The 21,194-nt window shown below is 42.9% G+C and overlaps 2 protein-coding genes across 2 annotated transcripts in view; both read left to right on the forward strand.

Annotated features, from left to right (window-relative positions):
* cbarpb (CACN subunit beta associated regulatory protein b) overlaps positions 1-18,907 on the forward strand; it is a 23,437-nt gene extending 4,530 nt beyond the window's left edge. Inside the window, exons 4-11 of the mRNA XM_080431573.1 lie at positions 2,425-2,573; positions 5,193-5,254; positions 6,279-6,441; positions 8,464-8,635; positions 9,317-9,472; positions 11,104-11,347; positions 12,940-13,126; positions 15,209-18,907. Of these exons, the coding sequence (XP_080287699.1) occupies positions 2,425-2,573; positions 5,193-5,254; positions 6,279-6,441; positions 8,464-8,635; positions 9,317-9,472; positions 11,104-11,347; positions 12,940-13,126; positions 15,209-16,775 (2,700 nt within the window). The 3' untranslated portion in view covers positions 16,776-18,907. The remainder of the gene's footprint in view (positions 1-2,424; positions 2,574-5,192; positions 5,255-6,278; positions 6,442-8,463; positions 8,636-9,316; positions 9,473-11,103; positions 11,348-12,939; positions 13,127-15,208) is intronic.
* hcn2b (hyperpolarization activated cyclic nucleotide-gated potassium channel 2b) overlaps positions 1-21,194 on the forward strand; it is a 247,604-nt gene that overhangs the window by 57,729 nt on the left and 168,681 nt on the right. The gene's annotated exons all lie outside the window — the stretch shown is intronic.

The raw sequence follows: 21,194 nt of genomic DNA on the forward strand, positions 1-21,194 counted from the left end.
CCTGACGTCAGTGTCCAGTCGTCATTAACACTTTGCTGCACATTCACTCAGCGTTTAGAGCAGGGGTCTTCAACGTTTTCAGGCCAAGGACCCCCTAGCTGAGAGAGAGATGAAGCAGGGACCCCCCTACTATTATATAAAATTGTGTTTCAGATTAAAGTTTTTTTTTTACTTAGTCTGCTCTTTTTTCCCTCTACACCTATATAGCCTCTTTGCCAAAAATAGCCGATCTACAAGCTCTCCGCGAGGCGTTGAGAGCTTGTAGATCTGCTATTTCCGGCTAATGTTCCCCTCAGAAAAGGAATTCTAGGGTTCAAGTGGTTAATGTAAAAAAACGAAATCCTATCACACAAAGATTTGGCGGACCCCCTATAGTAGCTCTGAGGACCCCCTAGGGGTCCCGGACCCCCTGTTGAAGACCCCTGGTTTAGAGCATCACAGAACAACTCGCCTAGTACAACATACGTGATACCATATTGTCGCTCTTGGGTGGAAACCTTGTATGTCCAAAACTGTGACTTTTCAGGAAATAGAAAAAAAGAACCTGTGTTCTAATGGATCCAACGTCGTTATTGTTTAGTCTTGTTAATACTATTCATTGGTTCAATATGTATAAAGCCCACAGACACACTTAACCAATTACACACAAAAATAGCAGATCTACAAGCTCACAACGTGTCGCAATGCAACACATTGTGCGCTTGTATTATAGATAGGCTATTTTTGCTACTTTTGTGTGACTGTATTATGATCCCCCATTCCTTTTATTCCTCTATGATTATGATGAAGTAGGGCAATATGGAGATTGGAGATACAAGGTTTCTGCCCGACAGCAACGATTTGTAGAACAGCAGTATGCTATTGCTACCTATTGGCAGCTTTGGTTGCCATGCCATCCAAGATATTAACAATATAATGACAAGGGCTGTTCCTCCACAGTGCTAACTCTATAGAGTGCCATCACCTTTTATTTATTACAATGTCATGCCTTTTGAACGCATGCAACACAAGCTTCATGAAGTCACGACTATGCATGCACATAAACTAATTTATTGAGGAAATAACTAAGTGTGTCTCATTTTTCCTGGATAATAAAAAAGAAAAACGATTAAAGCTGTGTTCAGTCCTGATGGCCAGCAGCTGATACTGAGTTACTTTTTCAAGTAGTGACACGGAGCGTCATTTGACTCTTTTTGGCCTGGTGTCAATATAAATCTTATTGAAAATGTCTTTTAACAAAGTCTTATTACAAATATTGTTTGTGTACTGGTCAGTCATATCTATGTTTTGAACTGAATTAAATACTGTAGAGTTGAGTTGCAGTAAGCTACAGTATATGATAGCTGACATAAAATTATAAAATAGGCATTTACTCCATCAGGTGTGGCTGATTTAATTACAATTATGACTCTCAATACCTAGAGTAGCCTATATCAGGAGTTCCCAAACCTTTCAGCACGAGACCCAACAGAGAAACCTTATGTCTCCCCACGAACCAAACTAGTGAAAATAGCCGATCTATAAGCTTACAACGCGTCGCATCGCGACGCGCTGTAAGCTTGTACATCTGCTATTTTCACTACTTCTTAAAAGTCATTTATGGAATTTCTTTGATTTTCTTTATTTTATTTATTTATGAAATTATTTTGAATGTTTGAATTTATTTTTAATTCATGAAAATATTTGACTTATTGGGTGAATTTTCTTTAGAAAATGTTTTGAAATAATCCTTAAAAACAAAATATAGGAAACGAAAAGTAAAGGGATTTTTACTCGCGACCCATAGAAATAGGTCCGCGACCCAAACTTGGGTCGTGACCCACTGTTTGGGAAACAGTGGCCCATAACATTATGTGGATGTGAGAATGAGCACTGGGAAAACAATAGATTTTGAGATTTCACTATGCTTCTCCAGAAAGAAAAAACATTGTCTTTATGATAAACTAACTGAATTTCCCTTACTTAAGACAGAGGAAGTTTAATAGCCCTGGCTGGCATTAACTGATAAATTGCACTGAGAAATTATAGTTTCATTGTATGAGCACAAACCAGCCTCACAGTACCTACAACAGTGGTTCTTGAAATTGGGGTTCGGCGACCCCCAGGGGTCCCTGAGGGGGTTCCAGGTGGTCCCCACCAAATTCAATTTAAACACTTAAGCCTTACACACATCAGCTATTTAAAAATAGCCGATCTACAAGCTCACAACGTGTCGCTTGTAGATAGGCTATTTTAAAATAATCTTAAAAAGATTTGATGGGGTATCTTGTATGGGGTTTGGCGCAACATCTTTTCAGATGGGGGTCCAAAAACGTCCAAAAACATATCAATTTGGGGGGTCGTTGAAATTAATATGTTTGAGAACCACAGACCTACAGTATTATGTTGGCTACAGATCCAAAGTCTCCCTCTCTTTATCTTCAGGAGATTCCACAGGAGGTTGCAGAGGGGCAGGATGGCTATTTGCTCTTCCTGGTGATCCTCTCCATTTTCCTGGCAGGAACGCTGGTCTTCATCTCTGTCCTGATCATCGCCTGCCGACGCTGCTGTCGAGAAGCGGGCCGCTATGCCAGGTGAGACGCCCACGACAGCAGAGACTACAAAGTATATCATCCCTTAGGCGCTTCACACTTCATACTCAACCATTATTTGGAGAAGATCTGGCGTTCATGCTCAGTGTTGCTCACGTTGTATAATTACACAGTAAATGGGTTTCATTTGACTTGCTAATAGGGCTAACAATACAAATTCTCCCGTGTGCTCCACCACAGCGCTGTGCGAGACATTCTTCATAAAGATTAGTGTACGAGCACTAAAAAGGAGTTCAGAACATTTTGTGCGCACGCAAATGTTGTCCCCCAGACAATGCAGAGACACCCCGAACAGCTCGAAATATATTTAGTATTCAAATGAAAACCTTGTTGCAGTAGGGTGCAGGAAGGAATGATGTAACCCTCATACAGTGCAAAAGTAGCTAAATATATTTGGATTGAATCCTGAAAAGTAACAGTTTTGGACATACGAGGTTTCCACCCGACAGCAACGATTTGCTCACTATACAGAGGTCCATTGTGAGGATATCTGGAGGACGCCCCACGGGGATGTTCTGAAAACATGGCAGTGAAAACACATTCAATATTCATGCTCACCTTTTCTTTTCCATGATTCATCCACGTTCATTCAACCCAAGATGCTTTGTGCCTTTACACAGTGGCAGGCATTATCACTAGCACTTGAATATGAAAACACAGCTGCTAGATACACACAGAGAGTTCAGTGTACAGGGACTGAGGCAGAGGGAGCAGGCAAGACCCATTGAGGCAGAGAAAAGCAGAGCAGAATCATACAGACTGGTACAAATGATGAGTGTAATGAGATTTCATTGCAGCCATAGGCAGTGATTAATCTTGCATCGCACCCAGGCATGCTCGTGCGCACCCGCACACACGCACGCACACACACACACACACACACACGCACGCATGCTCACACGCAAACATTGGAGAAGCAGAGTGTGCAGAGGAAATGAAAGAAAGAAGAAGGCAGCACAGAACCGGATGGACAGAGAAATCCCTCAAGTCATTCACACACACACACGCACGCACGCACGCACGCACGCACGCACGCACGCACGCACGCACGCACGCACGCACGCACGCACGCACGCACGCACGCACGCACGCACGCACGCACGCACGCACGCACGCACGCACGCACGCACGCACGCACACACACACACACACACACACACACACACACACACACACACACACACACAGACACAATCAGATGGAGAGAGATGATGGTGAAAGATTTCAGTTTATTCTTTCTACCTCACAGAACATTCTGAGCACATGAACAACATGAATTGAGGAAGACAGCAATTAATGATAGGACATAATGATATCATAAGGGATAGTGTCTTATCGCTCAAAGATATGAAGATGCCACAATGTGAGCAGGTGCATACTTATCGTAACTTATCGTTATTGTTTTATACATGTGCAATAACCCTTTTGCTTTGAGTCAGACCTGTTCTGTAGGCGTGAATTAGTACTTAATTGACAATACCGCATTTGTCCTGCATTTTGTTTGTTCCTTTTTAGTTGATCAACACATGAAATTGTCATGTGTTGTCAGTTCAAGAAGGTCCCTGACCCTCAAGGTTATCAAGTTATTGGCAAATATTTAGCAGCAAGGAATTACCCCTGGTAAACAAAATGATTTAGTCCCACTGGGATTCTCTGACAGTGTGGGGAGAGAGTTTGCTCAGAACACGGAAGGTGTGTTGTTGGCATGCCTCACTTTTGTTGCCATTCTGTGAACTGCCAAAGGTCCCTAGTTTCTGCTCTGTGTTTTGGTTACTTTATGACCAGATAAAATGCTGTGTATTCTCTGACATTAATTCTACCAAACCAACACATTTTGAGCATGTTTGAGATGAAAAATTAAATAAAAAAGCAGGGAGGTCGCTCACTGCGCCAGTGCTTTTATAATGAGAGCCAGGTTGTGGGCCAGATTGGGTGGGCCAGGGATTCAAATGGCTGGGCCAGTGAAAGGCCATGGTTACTCCCCTGTCTCCCAGGGGCGTAACCATGATGTCTAGATTGTCTGACTACCAGACATGATGTTGAACAGACATCATGTTACTCATGTAGCTATCTGAAAATATTTGTTCAAATCCAAGTAAGCCAATATGGATGTGAAGTCTTCAATAAATGAAAGGGGGAAAACTGCACTCTCTGTAAAGTATATTTGAATGTTTTTCTGTTTGTTTGTTTCTTTTTGTTCCACTTAAATGGTAATATTTTTTCTTGTTTGTTTCGTTGTTGTTTTAGTGCCAGATTACTTTTATGTTCAGTTATTCTAGTCTTCAGTTATTCTTGTCAGTTAGTCTAGTGTTCAGTTTGGTGCTATTATTTGGTACTTAATCCTTCATGTAGTTTACTGGCTCTATACCTTACCTTTTTTCTTTTTTACATTACATTTATTGAGATTTGTCCAATAACAGAATAGACATGACAGTACTGCCAAATGAACTTGGCCCGCTTGCAGTATCCTCTTGGCCCACAGTTTGAGAACGGCTGGTTTATGTGATTGCCTGTGTGTTGGCTGGGTTCTACGAATGGAAGCCGCAGACTTCAGGGGTAATCATGTCACAGCATTGATCTGAGTGTCTCTGTGTGCCCCAGGGCCAACGATGACCCCGAGAAAACCAACACCACCTACATGGATGATTCTCAACCCACACATGGTGAGAGAGAGACAGTGATGGAAGAAGTACTCGTATTTTTTCACTTAAGTAAAAGTATCAAGACCACAATGAAGAAATTATCTGTTACAAGTAAAAGTCCGGTATTCAAAATTTACTTGAGTAAAAGTACACAATTATTGGCAGATCTGGCACCAAAATATACTTAAAGTGCCAAAAGTAAAAGCATTTATTATGCAGATGTATCCCATTTCAAGTTTTCTAAATGTATAAAAATCTTTTGAAAATAGCAGATCTACAAGCTACGTACTTAGTTACTTTCCACCACTGGAGAGAGAGAGAGAGAGAGAGAGAGAGAGAGAGAGAGAGAGAGAGAGAGAGAGAGAGAGAGAGAGAGAGAGAGAGAGAGAGAGAGAGAAAGAGAGAGAGAGAAAGAGAGAGAGAGAGAGAGAAAGAGAGAGAGAGAGAGAGAGAGAGAGAGAGAGAGAGAGAGAGAGAGAGATGGAATCAAGGGAATAGAAGGGAGGGATGGAGAGACATTGATGGAGAGCAGTAATTGATAAATGGGATAAAGAGGATGAGAGAGGGAGGCATAGCAACTAGATTGATGGAAGGAGGATGCTACAAACGGGTATATATTCTATATTTCTCTATTGGCCATAACCTTTACTGTATGTATTTAAAGTTATGCTTTGCAACTGTTTTAAATTAGACAAAAGTTATTTTTTGATATAGTCTTTCACTGGTATATTTTTGACAATAACCACCTAAATGTGTTTTTGGACTTCTTCTCTAAACACATATTAAACTAAATGTTTATTCAAACATCAATCATATCAGACAGTCTACATTTCCCAAAAGGAAATGCATGTATTTAATTAATTCTGAACAGAAGCACCCATGATAAAAAATGAATGACCAGAGAGGGATATAAAAATCGGAGGAAGCTTTAGTCCCATAACTTGAATAAATGAAAATCGAGCATGGACCCCCCCATCCCCCACAGCAAATCAAACCCTGAGTATATGTCTGACCATGGTATTTGTCTGTTTATTTTTCCGTCCAGAAATCACCATCAGGGTGGATGAGTCAGAGTGTCTGTCAATGGGCAGCTCTCCTGACCAGGAGACGGAGCGTTTCCTCTCGACGGGCACCACGGGCCGCAGGGTCTCCTTCAATGAAGCTGCACTATTTGACCATGGCAAGAAGGCCCAGGAGAAAGGGCGAAGGTCAGTCAGGATAGCGTTTGCACACACACACACACACACACACACACACACACACACACACACACACACACACACACACACACACACACACACACACACACACACACACACACACACACATGCGCACGCACGCACGCACGCACGTACGCACGCACGCACGCACGCACGCACATACGCTCACGCACGCACGCACATACGCACATACGCGCACGCACGCGCATTCAAACATACTGTACACATGTATATATTACGGATGGGAGAAAATTATATTTGATCTTTTATCATGATGAAACATTCAAGATGTGTATGTGTTTATTATGGTGAATTTTCATTATTGGGATAATCTTGATGTGTTCGCTTCACAAAGCCATCTAGCTCACTAATGCAGTGTTTCCCAAACAATGGGTGGGACCCATTAAACATTTTTAATTAATTAATTAATGTATTTATTTGTTTATTCATATATTGTAGTTTCCTCCACATTTTGTATTAGTTCAAAAGATTTAAAAAAAAGTATGAAAAACAATAATCAAAATAAAAATCTAATAAAAAATATAAACAAATAGTGAGCTTGGCTATTTTTATTTTTAGATTTGGGAACCAGTGCACTAGCGTGTCAGTGTTCCTTCCTAGAGAGTGTTAGCGGGCATATTCTCACACCTCTACAAGCACAATGAAAGGCAGAAATATTGAACATGCTGTGCTTTTGCACTTCAATCGGTCTTGATAAGGACCAAGGTTTGGCACATCTTGATAAGGACCAAGGTTTGGCACATCTCATTCTCTATGTTACAAGGTTAGTAGTACTGTTTGTGACAGAAAACTGTCAGTGTTGTTTAGGTCATGTTTTTAGTCAAATGGGTTCAAAGTACTAGTTTGACTCAATGCCACAATGCCAGTTGGACTTTTATTTCATTTAAAGGACAGAGTCACAACAATCTTGCTATTATTTATTTATCCTTCATTTACGTTATGTAAGGGGGACCTTATGATTTATGATCACCGTATGTAAGGTTTTGTTTTGCATTAATTCTTGTTTTGTACAGTACCTCTGTCTGTGTGATCTGAAGACAAAGCCATTCATTTACTGCGCATTCATTTTCAACATATAACTAATCTGTCCTTGTTTGTTTTTTACTAAAGGGATGTTCACAAAAATATATAAAAGATATCAGGATAATATCATGAATCACCATTATATAATGACATTTTAATATTGTCCCATGCCTAGTATATATACATACAAAGTCAATGGAATATGCATGCTGTCATCAGTTTCCACGTACACTAGTTCCCCTCCTCTCATGGTGCCAGGAAGACAGTCACATTGTACTGTATCCATTCCACTGATATGTTGGTTAGTTAAGGGTTAAGTTGATGAATATACAATGAGTTATGTATGTATGGTATGGAAGGGAAGTGGCTTCTCTCGCTCCCTCTTAATTCCTTCTCAGTGGCCTACTTTTCGCCCAGAACCCCACCTCAGTCTGAAGATATGCAAATGCCTCTGAAGGAATCATTCTCTTAGGCTAAACGCATTATTGCAGATGCAGTGGGTTTGAAAGGCAGAAATCGCTTTGCTTCTCTTTGGTGTTCGTGTCTTGGGTGGGTCATGAATGATGCAAAGGCATGTAAAGTAAGTTTGCCAATGTGTTTGAATATGTACGCAAGTGCATGTGTTGCATTCAAATGACTTATTGTTTCCTAACAAAATCAGTGGGCAAGTACTGACACAGCATGGTATGTGTAGTCATTATAATTCTAATTAGCTTTTCTAGCACTGTATAATGGTAGTTACAAAGTGCTTTCCAGGAACAAATAAAATGCATGAATCCTAATGTTCTATTTTGAGGAGGATAAGTGAAAATTTGACTTAATAACCTGTGTGTTGAGGCTAGTGGCTCGATTTTCCAGCACTGGGAAGTGTTATGTCAGACAGACTGTCACCCATCCTCACAATAGAACGAAGGTAGGCATAGATCTAAAAAAAAAAATTTAGGACCCCATGTTTGCCCACCCCAGGTACACGCTCACCGAAGGGGACTTCCACCACCTGAAAAATGCACGTCTGACGCACCTTCACATCCCTCCCCCTGCCCTGAAGATCGTCACCATCCACGAGTGTGACTCTCCACAGAACACTATCACCATGGTGACACACCCTGCCGCCAAGTCAGCGCTCTCCATCTTCCAGGTGACAACGCCAGCTAGCACCGTTTTTAGTCCTGCTGTGTCGTTAGTCATGGCCAAGACCAATTAGAACATCAATCAGACAGGGCGGGACGAGAAAATATATCAACCTAATGTACCCAAACAAGGGTATCATAGATCTTTTCTGTCTGCTCATTTCAATGGGCTATATGCATTGATTTCCCATTTGGATGAGGTAGTTCAATCACTCATGCTGGATTTGACAGCCCGGAAGGGCTGTCTGGACTTGAGGTGATGTGGCCTACATGATATGTTAAATCCACCAAGAGTGTGATTCTGTTATATATATAATATAATATATTATATAATATTATAAACATTGCTTGAAAATACAAATAAAAACTTTTTCTCTATAAACATTATATGATCAGAGTGGTGGTCTGGCATGTTTAGCCCATCAACTATGACTCACCGTAGACTTAACATTACTGCCAACCATTTATTCATTCTGTTATCCATTGGATTCTGTTCATGTCAGTAAGGTGTGAAAACCAACTAGCATACAAGTAGGTAATCCAACACGCAGTGAATAGACAATGACAAGTACTGATGCCAGTATGGTCCTTCAGGTACTACATTGCCTGAACAAAGTATGCTGAATGTTTTGTCGAAGCTGTCCCAAGGAAAACAATATCTAACTCTGTGCATGTATGTCTCCCTGCAGCCAATGCTGTGCCCTCTGCCCCAAACAGCACTGACAAGCCTGAGCATCAGTCCTAGCTCAGCCCTTCTTCCTGGGAACACCTTCAACTCTGTGGTGGACACCAGCTTCAGCACCATTCCTGCAGTTCCCAGCACCAAGGACCCTAGCTCCTGCTCTGTAAGTCTGCTTCTCAAACCTTGTCTTGTGAAGGACCCCCAAATTGATTATGTATTTGGCCACGGAACCGCATCTGAAAAAATATATTTATTTTTTACCAGAGATCACCCCCATACAAGATTTGTGTTGTTAATTTTTTTTTTTTTTCAATATTATTTTGAAAATAGCAGATCTACGAGCTCACAACGCATCGCATATAGGGTTAAAGTGTCTTAATGTTTTTGATGCTATATTAACTAATTTAGCTAGAACCCCCTCAAGGACCCCTGGGGGTCCCCAGAACCCATTTTGAGAACCACTGATTTAGTTAATACATCGACTGCTCACTTTATCACACGGTGACAACACTTTGATCGATGAAGTTAATAAAATGGCAACAATATGAATGATTATGTCAATGATAACAATGTGTTGACTGTGTTCACACATATCACACATCTTAGCGCCTTGCTAGATTGCTATGCAGTAGTGTTACAGTTGAAACGCTGTGATTTATAGGCTAGTGGCTACACAAAATGCATGAATGCAAATATTCGCAACACACAACAATCACAACAAAAGCAGTGTGAACAAACAAATCAATCACCAACAGTCAAGATGTGTAGATCAGTGGTTCTCAAACATTTTCCCAAATTGATATATTTATTAACCCCCAGTTGAATAACTGTGCCAGGGACCCCCAAATCATTTGGGAACCCGGACGTCCCAACCCCCAGTTTGGGAACCCTTGGTGTAGATCAGTTAACAGCCAAGTACAGAGGTCAGTGCAGAGTCCGGGGCGCCAGGCAGTCTATTAACCAGCCCTTCAATCATCGTACCAGCCAGCCAACCAACCAACAGTAAACTGTCCTAGCCTCCCTATTCTGGGGTAATCTGCGGATCTACAAACCCACACAACACATCGTTGCCATGACGAGGTGTGAGCTTGTAGATTGGCTATTTTTTGGGGGGCAAATATACTGTACTTAGAGCAAAAACAGGAGGGGGCTTAGTACAGAGCCCTGGGGGACTCCGGTTAACTACGTTTAGGGTTTAAGTGGTTTGATGAGGTTAGAGGGTCAACACGCCTGAGGGAATGACAACAGGAATGGTGGTCGATGGGTAAACATACAGTAGAGTACCCGCTGGAACGCTGTCAGCTTTATATTTTGTTTTGTTCAGCTTTAGTCAGTGGTGGACTGTAAGTAAGTACATTTACTTAAGTACTGCACATAAGTACATTGACAATACAATGAGTATTTTTTATTAAGCACATGACTCCGCTACATTTCAAATATTAATATTGTATTTTGGACTTTGTTGGATCCATACAAAAATATATTATGAATTAACCACTTAAGCCCAATAATAATATTATAGGGCCTAAGTGGTTAATTCAAAATAGTGGTTATTTTCACTATATTATCGTGAAAATCACACGACACATTGTGAGCTTGTAGATTGGCTATTTTGACTTTTTCTTTTTTACATTTTGGGGGAAATATTCAAAATTTCAATGCAGCAATGCATTGATATTAAAAGGAAAATGTACTTTGTACTTTTGAATACTAGTACAAAATGACTGTACTAGTACACTTTAAAATACTTTGTCCTCTGCTGGTTTTAGTTTTTATCATCTCTGTGTTCCCCAGATCGAGATGATAGGAGCAGGGCCCAGGGGAGACAGGAGCAGTCCCACCAGCGTGGGCGTGGGCGAGGGGGCAGCGGCCGGGAGCGGAACCACTCCTGGTGGTGTGGCAGGAGGCCATGGGCCCGTGCTGCAGTTCTTCACCAAGCTGCGGCGCCATGCCAGTCTGGAGGGGGCCAGCCCCTACTTTAAGATCAAGAAGTGGAAGCTGGACAGCAGCCAGAGAGCATCCAGTCTGGACACCAGAGGTAATGGATCCTTGACTGCATAATACTGCACTCTATTTCAGAATGAAATTTGTATGGTGATAAAACAAAACATTGTTTTATTGATTACTGATAGTGGTTGTAATGAGGACATCTTAACTGTTGTTTAGAAAGAAGAAAACAAAGTTTTTGTTGGTGTTCCTCATGATGAAGACAGTGGTGTTTAGCCCATTGACTATGACTCACGGTATAGACGAATCCACAGAGCCACAGAGTATGGTATGAAAATCAACTTGCTTGAGATAGGTAATCGCCGGACACGCAAAATATCATTGCATGGTTATTTTTGTTATGTTACCAATGCATTTTATTTATTGATTTGAAGTGTAGCCAAAAAATAGTCGTTGGAGAAAACATGAATTTGAAATTCAAACCTCCATGACTTATTAGCCATGCAATGATGTTTAGGCAACAATGACTCAATTTTAGATAATGTTGGGTAATGTTTTAATGATATTGGAGAAAATTGTATCAAATGCTAAATAAAAAAATTATATATTTATGTACATTTATGTAATGTGCAGTATATGGCAGAAGCTGTGAATAACATGTATTGAAGCTGGTATCATTATTTAAACAGACTGATGATAGTGTTCCAACATCCAACTGTGTTATTTATGCTTCTCTTGGCTGTCACACACACACACACACACACACACACACACACACACACACACACACACACACACACACACACACACACACACACACACACACACACACACACACACACACAACACACACACACACACACACACACACACACACACACACACACACACACACACACACACACACACACACACACACGACAGATGGCTCTGTGACGCACAGTTTGCTCTTTCCAAGTCAATTTGAGCCCCTGAGTGAAGCCTCCCGCCGCTTCCTGAGGGAATGACAACACTGACTTATATTCGGTTGAGCGCGGGTGTTGCGCACCGAAAATAGCTGTTTTCGTTGCACGACACCCGTGCAAAACCGAGTATAAATCGGCCATCAACCTGTGCACATGCTTCTCCCCCCTCCTCCTCCTCTTCCCCGCTCTGCTGCACCTCCCGTACCGTACCGGGATTAACAAGGATCACACAACCTCATAACACATCTCGATGGAATCTCCACAAATAGAGATGACACTCGGCTGGAGTGTCGTCTCGCATCCTTTTAGGTCGCGGGCCCATTTCGGCACATTATTTTTGGGATCGCGAGTCAATAGCTATCCCATTTTTTAAAGTGTACTTACAATTTAAATTTTAATTATTATTATTATTTCAAAACATTTTCGAAAATTCCAATGCGTCTTCAAAAATGCAAACAAATAGTGAAAATAGCCAATCGACAAGCTCACAACTTTGTGCCATGAGCTTGAAGATTCGTTATTTTCGGCATTGTTTACAAAAAATAGGGCTTCATCATAATATATTTTTGTAAGATTGGGTCCCAGGGTAACACCAAATGTATCTTTTGGGTCTCGAGCTGAAAGGCTTGGGAACCCCTGTATTAGACAATAACTCGCTTCTTCTCCTCCTCCTCCTGCTCCTCCTCCTCCTCTTCCCCCTCCTCCTCCTGTGTGCCAGGCTCTCCTAAAAGGAGACAGTTCCAGCGGCAGCGTGCTGCCAGTGAGAGCATGGACCAGGATGAAGACTCCCGCCGCATAGACCTCATTCAGTACATCGCTCGCACCCGGGAAATCATCACCTACGGCCCCGGCCGGCCCTCCGCCTCCCTCTCTCCCCCCTCCACCCCGCCCCCCTCCCTCGGCAGGTATCTTTAAATTCCCTTGCCATTCATGATCCACGTCCACTGCTTTTGCTGCACCTTTTTGCACTCATGTCTGTATAGCTAGAGCAGTGGTTCTCAAAGTGGGGTCCCGGGGACCCCCCCGGGGATTCCAGGGGGTCCCCAGAAAAATGTGTTAATGTAAATCAGTTTAACCACTTTAACCCTATATGTACATTGGCTACTTGAAAATAGCCGATCTACAAGCTTGCCACAGGGGTGCGAAGCGACGAGTATCACCTGTTTCCTAGGCTGTGTGTTTTCCACTTCCTGTCGATTTGATCCAATGAAATCCAATGAAACTGGTCAGATGACCAATGATGAAATCGACAGGAAGTGGAAAACACACAGCCTAGGAAACAGGTGAATAGATCGGCTCATTTTCAAAAGATCTTGGAGAAAATCTTGTCCCTGGCACAAACGATTTTCAGAATGGGAATACATATACATTTGGAATGAGAAAGTTTGAGAACCACTGAGCTAGAGGAGCCAGTGCTCTGCTGTAGTTAAAGGGGAATTTTGGACCACGGTTTTCTTACCCTTTCTATGATGTTATGATATCTTAGGATGAATGGTACAGTAGAAAAATTTCATAACTCCATCCCGGGTCCGCCACAGCTTAAAATGTGCGGCCTTGCGTTAGATCGCGTATCTTAATAGCTTTTTCTTTAAGTCTCGCTAGACGAGATTTAAATCTCGAGATTTCAATCTCGTCTAGCGAGACATCCGTTTTTTTTTAGAAAAACATCATAGAAAGGGTAAGAAAACCGTGGTCCAAAATTACCTTTTAATGCTCTGCTCTCAGTAAGTTGCAGCTCTGAAGTCCCTATTCTCAGCCCCTTTCTCTGCACCTCAAGAATGCTTTTGATCTTTTCAATCACGTGGTCTATTATAGCTATTGTTTTTTTTATCTATATTTATTTATTATTCTTTATTTTAGGACAGCCATATCACAGTAATAAAGTTTTCAATTAATCTTTCTTCTGTTTTGATATTCAGATTTGATATTTAATATTAAAAAATACATTTTAGAAATATGTAATTGGATGAGATAAAATATGTACAAAAAATATGAGCCACAATATTGGCTATCATTTTGGTTACCATAGCATATACCCTGCAGTGTATAAATAATTGTGTATGGAACCAGTAGCAGGACCATTCGACCCAAGTCAGACTTGCAATGAGCTTTTAACTGGTATAAGCAGGATTTCTTGGAAAACCAATTATATCATCTTAAACCGGACGTAAAGTTTTTGTGGTTTCCTTGAGTGCATATTTTGGAGGAATGAGTTGAGAATTGGGACATGGGCTATATTTCTGGCATAATAAGAACCTAGTCCATTCCATCGCTGACATGGTCTGATAATGTCCTGATATTCAAGAATTCTAAGGATTAAGATGACCTTCCTATTTTAGATTCAGTTTTACGGCAAGACAGCATCTGCTAATAAAATAATGAGGCTGAACTAAAATAGTCACTTTTCCGAGTTACTTTCAGATTCAGTCAGTTATTCTCATTCACTAAACAGGGAAGTATTTTTAAGTTTAAAAAAAGCAATTTCCTGTAGATCTTTGTTTGTTTTTGAAAATAGAAGTAATTTCCAAATTCCTGAAAGCTTCCGTGAGCTAACCAAGAATGATGGCTAATGTTATTTCTTTTACCAGTTGCAATTGAAACTATTAATATTACACAAGCCATGTTGTTTTTCGTACAGCATGTATACTTTAAATTGGCGCTGTCCCAAGAATAAAGGCAGGGAAACACATGACATAAGTCGAGTTCAGTTTGTTAAGAACATGCAACAACCATAGCAAGCCATGAAAATCACATCAGTGTGCACTGTGAACACAACCATGTCTCAGACGAATGTGGTGATTGGCTTTTTTGCTTTGGAATTGACCCTTGCCTTGGATGTGTGCGTGTGCGTGCGTGCGTGCGTGCGTACGTGCGTACGTACGTGTGTGCTTGCGTGCGTGTGTATCCATGATTATTTTTTGCTCTGCATCTCCTCCCACACTCTCTCATCACTGTGAATGTTCCCATCATCCCTGTCTGCTTTACAGGTTAGAGGTGGAGGTGGAGGTGATGGTGGAACCCAGCTGCTGCCGTGGTGGTCCAGGGGTTATAGGCCTTTCCCCTGATCCCCAGGATGAAGCGCCGACCCTGGCCGGAAGGGATAGTGCTGCTGACCCAGTGGAACCAGTGGAACCCCTGGATCCCCAGGACCCCCAAGCCCTTTACAGAGACATCTGGACCCTCCGCGCCTCCCTGGAACAGTACGCCGGCAACGACAGGAACTCGGTGTGCAGTGACGCCGACAGTGTGGGTTCGCTGGGGGGACACGCCGAGACAGAGAGAGAGAAGGGGGAGCTCCCAAGCTACCCGTCTCAGGACTTGGGAGACGAGGCAGAAGATGTTGGAGAGGAAGACAAGGACTTGGCTCCGTACACGGAGGAGGAGCTGGGGGAGAAGAAGATGAAGAAGGAGAGGAAGCAGGACAGCACGGACTCGGATAGAGGGGGCAGCGATGGAGAGACGGGGAACCGTAAGCTGCTGCAGATGGACAGTGGTTATGCATCGATAGAGGCTCCGTCCCGCGGACCGGAGGACCTGAGGCTGTTCGGGAGCAGCAGTCCTAAAGAGACAACAGCCCTGGAGAAGAGACACCACTTCACCAGCGCCGGGCGAAGCGGCACTATCGGTGAGAGCTTCGAGTCCTACCTCTGTGAGGAGGAGCCTGAGGAGGATCCTCTGTTGGGAGCCAGCGGAGGAGTTGCCATGGAGACGGGCGCCGGTCCACTGGGCTGGTCGCCGTACGGTCAGATGTTCACGCCCCGGGAGGCGGTGCAGCCGGCGCCCCTACCGCCCCCCCAGCCCCTGCACAGGCGGGACTACAGCATCGACGAGAAGACAGACGCGCTGTTCAACGAGTTCCTCCGCCACGATCCCCAGTTCGACCAGCAGGAGTCGCCGCTGAAGAAGCACCGCTCGCGCATCCACCTCCGCAAGCAGTGGCAGCGCCACAAGCAGTGGAGCGACCCCGGAGTCAGACATTACCACGCCTCCTTTGAGAGACAGCGGACGCCGTTGCGGCGAGGCCAGAGCGTGAACTACCCGCTGGACACAAGCTACCACAGCACGCTTCCGCGCATCGTCAGCGCTCCGGACGAGGAGGCGGCCGAGGGGGCCGGCAGCGGGCCGGAGACCCCGAAGGTGGAGGCGACGCCTACTGAGGGTGGAGGGGAGCAGAGGGAGCAGGGGGTCACGGAGGCGTCCGAGAGGTACGACAGCACTGTCAGAGACGAGGCGGCCTCCTGCTCCATCCCTCCTCCTTCACACCCTCCTTCCATCACAGAGAGCGAGGGGGGGTTTGCTGAGAAGCATGACCCTCAGGAGGACAGCAAACAACCCATACCCCCTCCTGAGCCCCCCGACGAGCGCTCGCCCCCTCAGCCCCCCGACTCCTCGGGCTACGGCCCTCAAACCTTCACAGCAGAGCTGACGGACAAACTGACTGCGAATCTGGAGGAGAGGCTATACGCAGGCCTACGCAGAACCAGGGACACACCGACCACCGAGTTTGTGACTTTAACAACCACGCACGCTTCTCCCGACCACAGCCCAGTGTAGCAGGGTTTCAAGTCCTCCACCCCAACACCTCTTGTCCCCCTGACTGACAACATTCTGTTTGATTTCTGTCCTGCCTTGGTCTTGACACAAATATCTCTACTCTGTATACAGTTTGAATGACTTGATCTAAACATACATTGGTGTATTCTGTTCATTCAGTCCAGTTAAAAGATTCCATCCCAAACTTTTGGCACACAAGCCATGTGGCTACTTGTGTGGTTCAGCTAGCGATATGAACAACAGTCTTTCTTTATGCTGGTTAGCATTAAACAACTTATTACTTTTCATCATTTTAGTCTGTTGACAGTAGAGAACGCCAAAAATAGTACAAATTCACCTAGTTAATAGTCATTACAAACTTGGAGTTTTTCCAGAGTTAGCTCCTCGTCTCCATATGTATTTGTGAACTAGTTATGCCCTACCCTTGTGTCACTGCTACTGTGAGTCCTCTCTGTCTCTTCTCCAGTGGGAGAATTGAGGATAACAGCCAGTATTCCCTCTGTACTAGTGGATTCACTGTGAAATCAGGTGCTATTAGACATGTAGGGATCTATGGATTTTGATACAACGGTCAGGTCAGTCCCGTGGTTACTATTCATCTTCACAGGCTGTAATATCTGCCATACATAAGAGATATTCAATTCATATGAGGCGTACTGTCATGTCATGTTATGTCCCAGGAAATCATTTAAGTCCCTGCAATTGTAAAAATGTGTGACTGAGACAAAATTAATTCCAGTTGAATATCTGCCAAATCTGGAATCCAAGGTTGTTTACTCATTGCTCTACAGACTCCATGGTTCCTTATAGTGCATAGACGGGCATGAATTATACACTTAGAAAAGCCTGTATAATCTGTCCTATTGAAATTGCAGTCATCATTCATTTCTCTGTATCAGTGAATGTCTTGGCTTTGGAAGGGGGGCGTCATCATGTTTCTATTTAAACATGTTTTCCTGAAGAGGGAAATATTCTACCAATATGTGATGGTTGTGTTGTTTAATGTCCTTTAATGTTCCTCATTTTGTATCATTCATTGAAATATCCTGTTTGTATGTTTGCGTTGCTTTCTGCTCGTGACAATGAGAAGTGGTACAGTAGGACAGGGTTAGAGCAGCTCAAGAGGAGGCTGCGCTACTAATTTTGGTGCCAAAAATATATTTGTATATAGAGGGATCTTAACAATGGCACGATAGAACAAGGCTGGTAGGCATATTTGCATACCATATCTCCTCTTTGGTGACTAAGAAATGGCTGAGTCACAGATACAACAATATACTATCTGATTGAATAAGCTATGACTCAAACGTCATCTCTGAAGACACCCATATATATCTTTTTAAGGATTGAGAATAGGCTCAGTTTCTGTTACTTTTACAGCCTTACAGAACATGCGGTGGGCAGTTATTTTAAGGCTGTTGAATGGGACTGATGCGGCCCTCGCAGACGTTAGTGTTTATTGAGTTTCTTTATGAGAAAGGCATGCTTTCTTGTGCATGGAGCTCACAGAACAGGCTTTATTTGTTAACAGTTCACATTAATTTTTTTTCCCTTCTCCCTTTTCCTCCTGAGAAAGTTGACAGTGCAGTGCATGTTTCCCTCAGGGGCAAGGACTTGCACTTCCTGTCGGCTTAGAAAACCAGAATGAACAAACATGTTATTTGTTACAAATTCCCCTTTTTTTTCTTTCCTTCTCTGGATGCCTCTGTGTGCATTTCAAAAATTTCAAGCAAGCTAACGAATCAAACCACATCAAAGGCAAGGAATGGCCTGTTGAAGAATTGGAAAAAAATCAATTTCTTGCACTTAGGCCACCAATGGCTTAAAGCAGCACCCTGCTTTCACATCCCCAGCAGTGTGCGTGCGGCAGATGAAGGCTCAGTGTGCGACCCAGTTTTGCTTGTGAATTCCCACTCTCAGAGGGGTTGTTAGGCTCTCCCTTTCTCACACGTGCAGTGAAAGGAACCACTGCAGAGAATGGTGTTGAATATAAAAGAATGGAGGAGGGAAGTCCTCTCATCCTTCCTGTCCATTCCCTCGCTCTCAGAGGCGGTTAACGGTACATCATTGTGGCTCTGAAGGGGGGTTATTCTTTTTTCTTGGCTTGGGCACGATTATGCTGCTCCTCTCTAGTCCAGTCAGATAAGATCTCTCTCCTCTTCCTGATAGAAGTCTCCTCTTGTGGCTGAGTGGACAGAGACGCAAAGCCATGTCCCTCATTAACGGAACAATAACAATAATTAGCTGATGAAAAGAAGTGATCTTGAATGGCTGGAATGAGTAGGCACTATTGTGATTTTGTACTCTTGCTCCCAGACACACACACACACGCGCACGAAAGCGCACGCGCGCGCGCGCACACACACACACACACACACACACACACACACACACACACACACACACACACACACACACACACACACACACACACACACACACACACACACACACACACACACACACACACACACGCACGCACGCACGCACACACGCACGCACGCACGCACACACACACGCGGACACACGCACGCACGCGCGCAACCTCACTTTAGAAATTAAACACAAAATAATAATGCCGTGATTATGATCATTTCTCTGACGATTCTGACGTGGATGAAAAGGGAAGAGTGTAATTTCCACAGTCTACAGTACAAACGTCTGAGTTCAATTTCAGGAAGAGGGAAGTAAACAAAACTGAAGAGGGTGAAAGTTCAACATTAAATGACAAATAAGTACATCTGTACAAAGATAAAAAAAACTAAAAACGTTGCGTATACAAGCACATTGTTGCCGGAGCTAGACTTAGTCTGTCCTTTATTAGGTTTAGAACTGGGGACACTGTGGTAAAAAAAATGTTTGTATACTAAACCAGTAGCCTGTCCAATGCAATGATGCATAACTGTTCATAGGTGTGCATGAGAAGTAACATTTTAGTATATGTTTTCTCAGACTCATGGCCAATGCTACTTTGTTTGAGGCAGAAGTTTAAAAAGCATCAGTATGACTAGAGATTTTGTATTTTATGGAATCAACTTTTGTTTAGGAGTCATGCTATGATACTGTAAATGATGGAGATTTTGTGAGATTTATTTCCATGAAAGTGAAACAAAAAGAAGAAAAAACTTACAATCTATTTATGTATTCCTTGCTTGTTAGTTAACCGCTCAAATGATCTCAAAGTAAAGAAGATGGAGCTTTCTAAACAACTTTGCCTTTGTTGACCCTGATCTATTGAGCCTTGAGGGACCAAAATTGTATGAAATGTTATTTTGGGGTTGTTTTCCAATCCGTGAATAAATGGATGAAACATAACTGGTTCTACTGCGCCTCATTTCAAGCTGGCTTCAAATCATGGGAAAGAGGATGTCTCTGACGATGAATCTCACTTATTTCTTTGTGGGCGAGTCTCAGTAGTCAGTTTTTTTCACCTCATCTCCACCATAACCAGTTCCAAATCCACCAAAGGAGTAAATCAGATGGGTATACAAATTCAACCATCATTATTTACAGTATGCCAAGGGAAACCTCTAAAGTTCACTTTCTCATCTATGCTAAACTGAATTGACATTTTATAAATTTCACTTAACCACTTAATCTCCATTGCTAAAAATAACTCAACATCACGATGCTTTGCGAGCTTGTAGAAATACTATTTTTGCTACTTTTTGCCAGACCCAGGGGGTCGGCCTACATGAGGCTTTGTCGGTCGGTCTGTCCCTCTTTTCCTCTGTCCCTCTTTTCCTCTGTCCCTCTTTTCCTCTGCACACACGTCATGCGAAGTCCGGCCATTCAGATTTCAACCACTAGGGGTCTGGCAGTGCTCCGAGGAGCACTTTTTCTAGTTTTGAAAGGTTTCGCTTATAATGCGCAAGGGACGCCAGGTTGAAAGTGGTTAACCCATTCAATCCGGGAACGCATCTGTCATTTTAAGATTTCTTTGGCTATTCAAGAATAGCAGATCTACAAGCTCATAGCGCGGCACCGAGTGCCGCGCTATGAGCTTGTAGATCTGCTATTTTTAAAAAATCTTGAAAATGTGTGCAAATCTTTGAATATATATTTTTTAAAGCTAACATTGTAAAATATTTTGTTCCAGGGACCCCCAGAAGCAAAGATTTGAGTTACAAACTTTCAAGATTTTTCAAAAATAGCAGATCTACAAGCTCAGAATGAGCTTGTAGATCTGCTATAATTGAATAGCCAAAGAAAACGAAAATGACAAAAATGCATTCCCAGATTGAATGTGTTAAGATGGGTGAGCAGGTACACCTGGACTGGACAGGGAACATCATGAGGTCAAAACACAGCCGACAAGCTGAGCTCTCTAAGCAGCAGGCGATCCTGCCCATTGCATCTTGAGAAGAGCATAAAAGAATGAAATGCAAGTTAGAATGCAACAATAACACATTGCTCGCT

This window comes from Gymnoscopelus braueri (genome assembly GCF_963280865.1).
Source record: "Gymnoscopelus braueri genome assembly, chromosome: 6".
In the NCBI taxonomy this organism is placed as follows: domain Eukaryota; kingdom Metazoa; phylum Chordata; class Actinopteri; order Myctophiformes; family Myctophidae; genus Gymnoscopelus; species Gymnoscopelus braueri.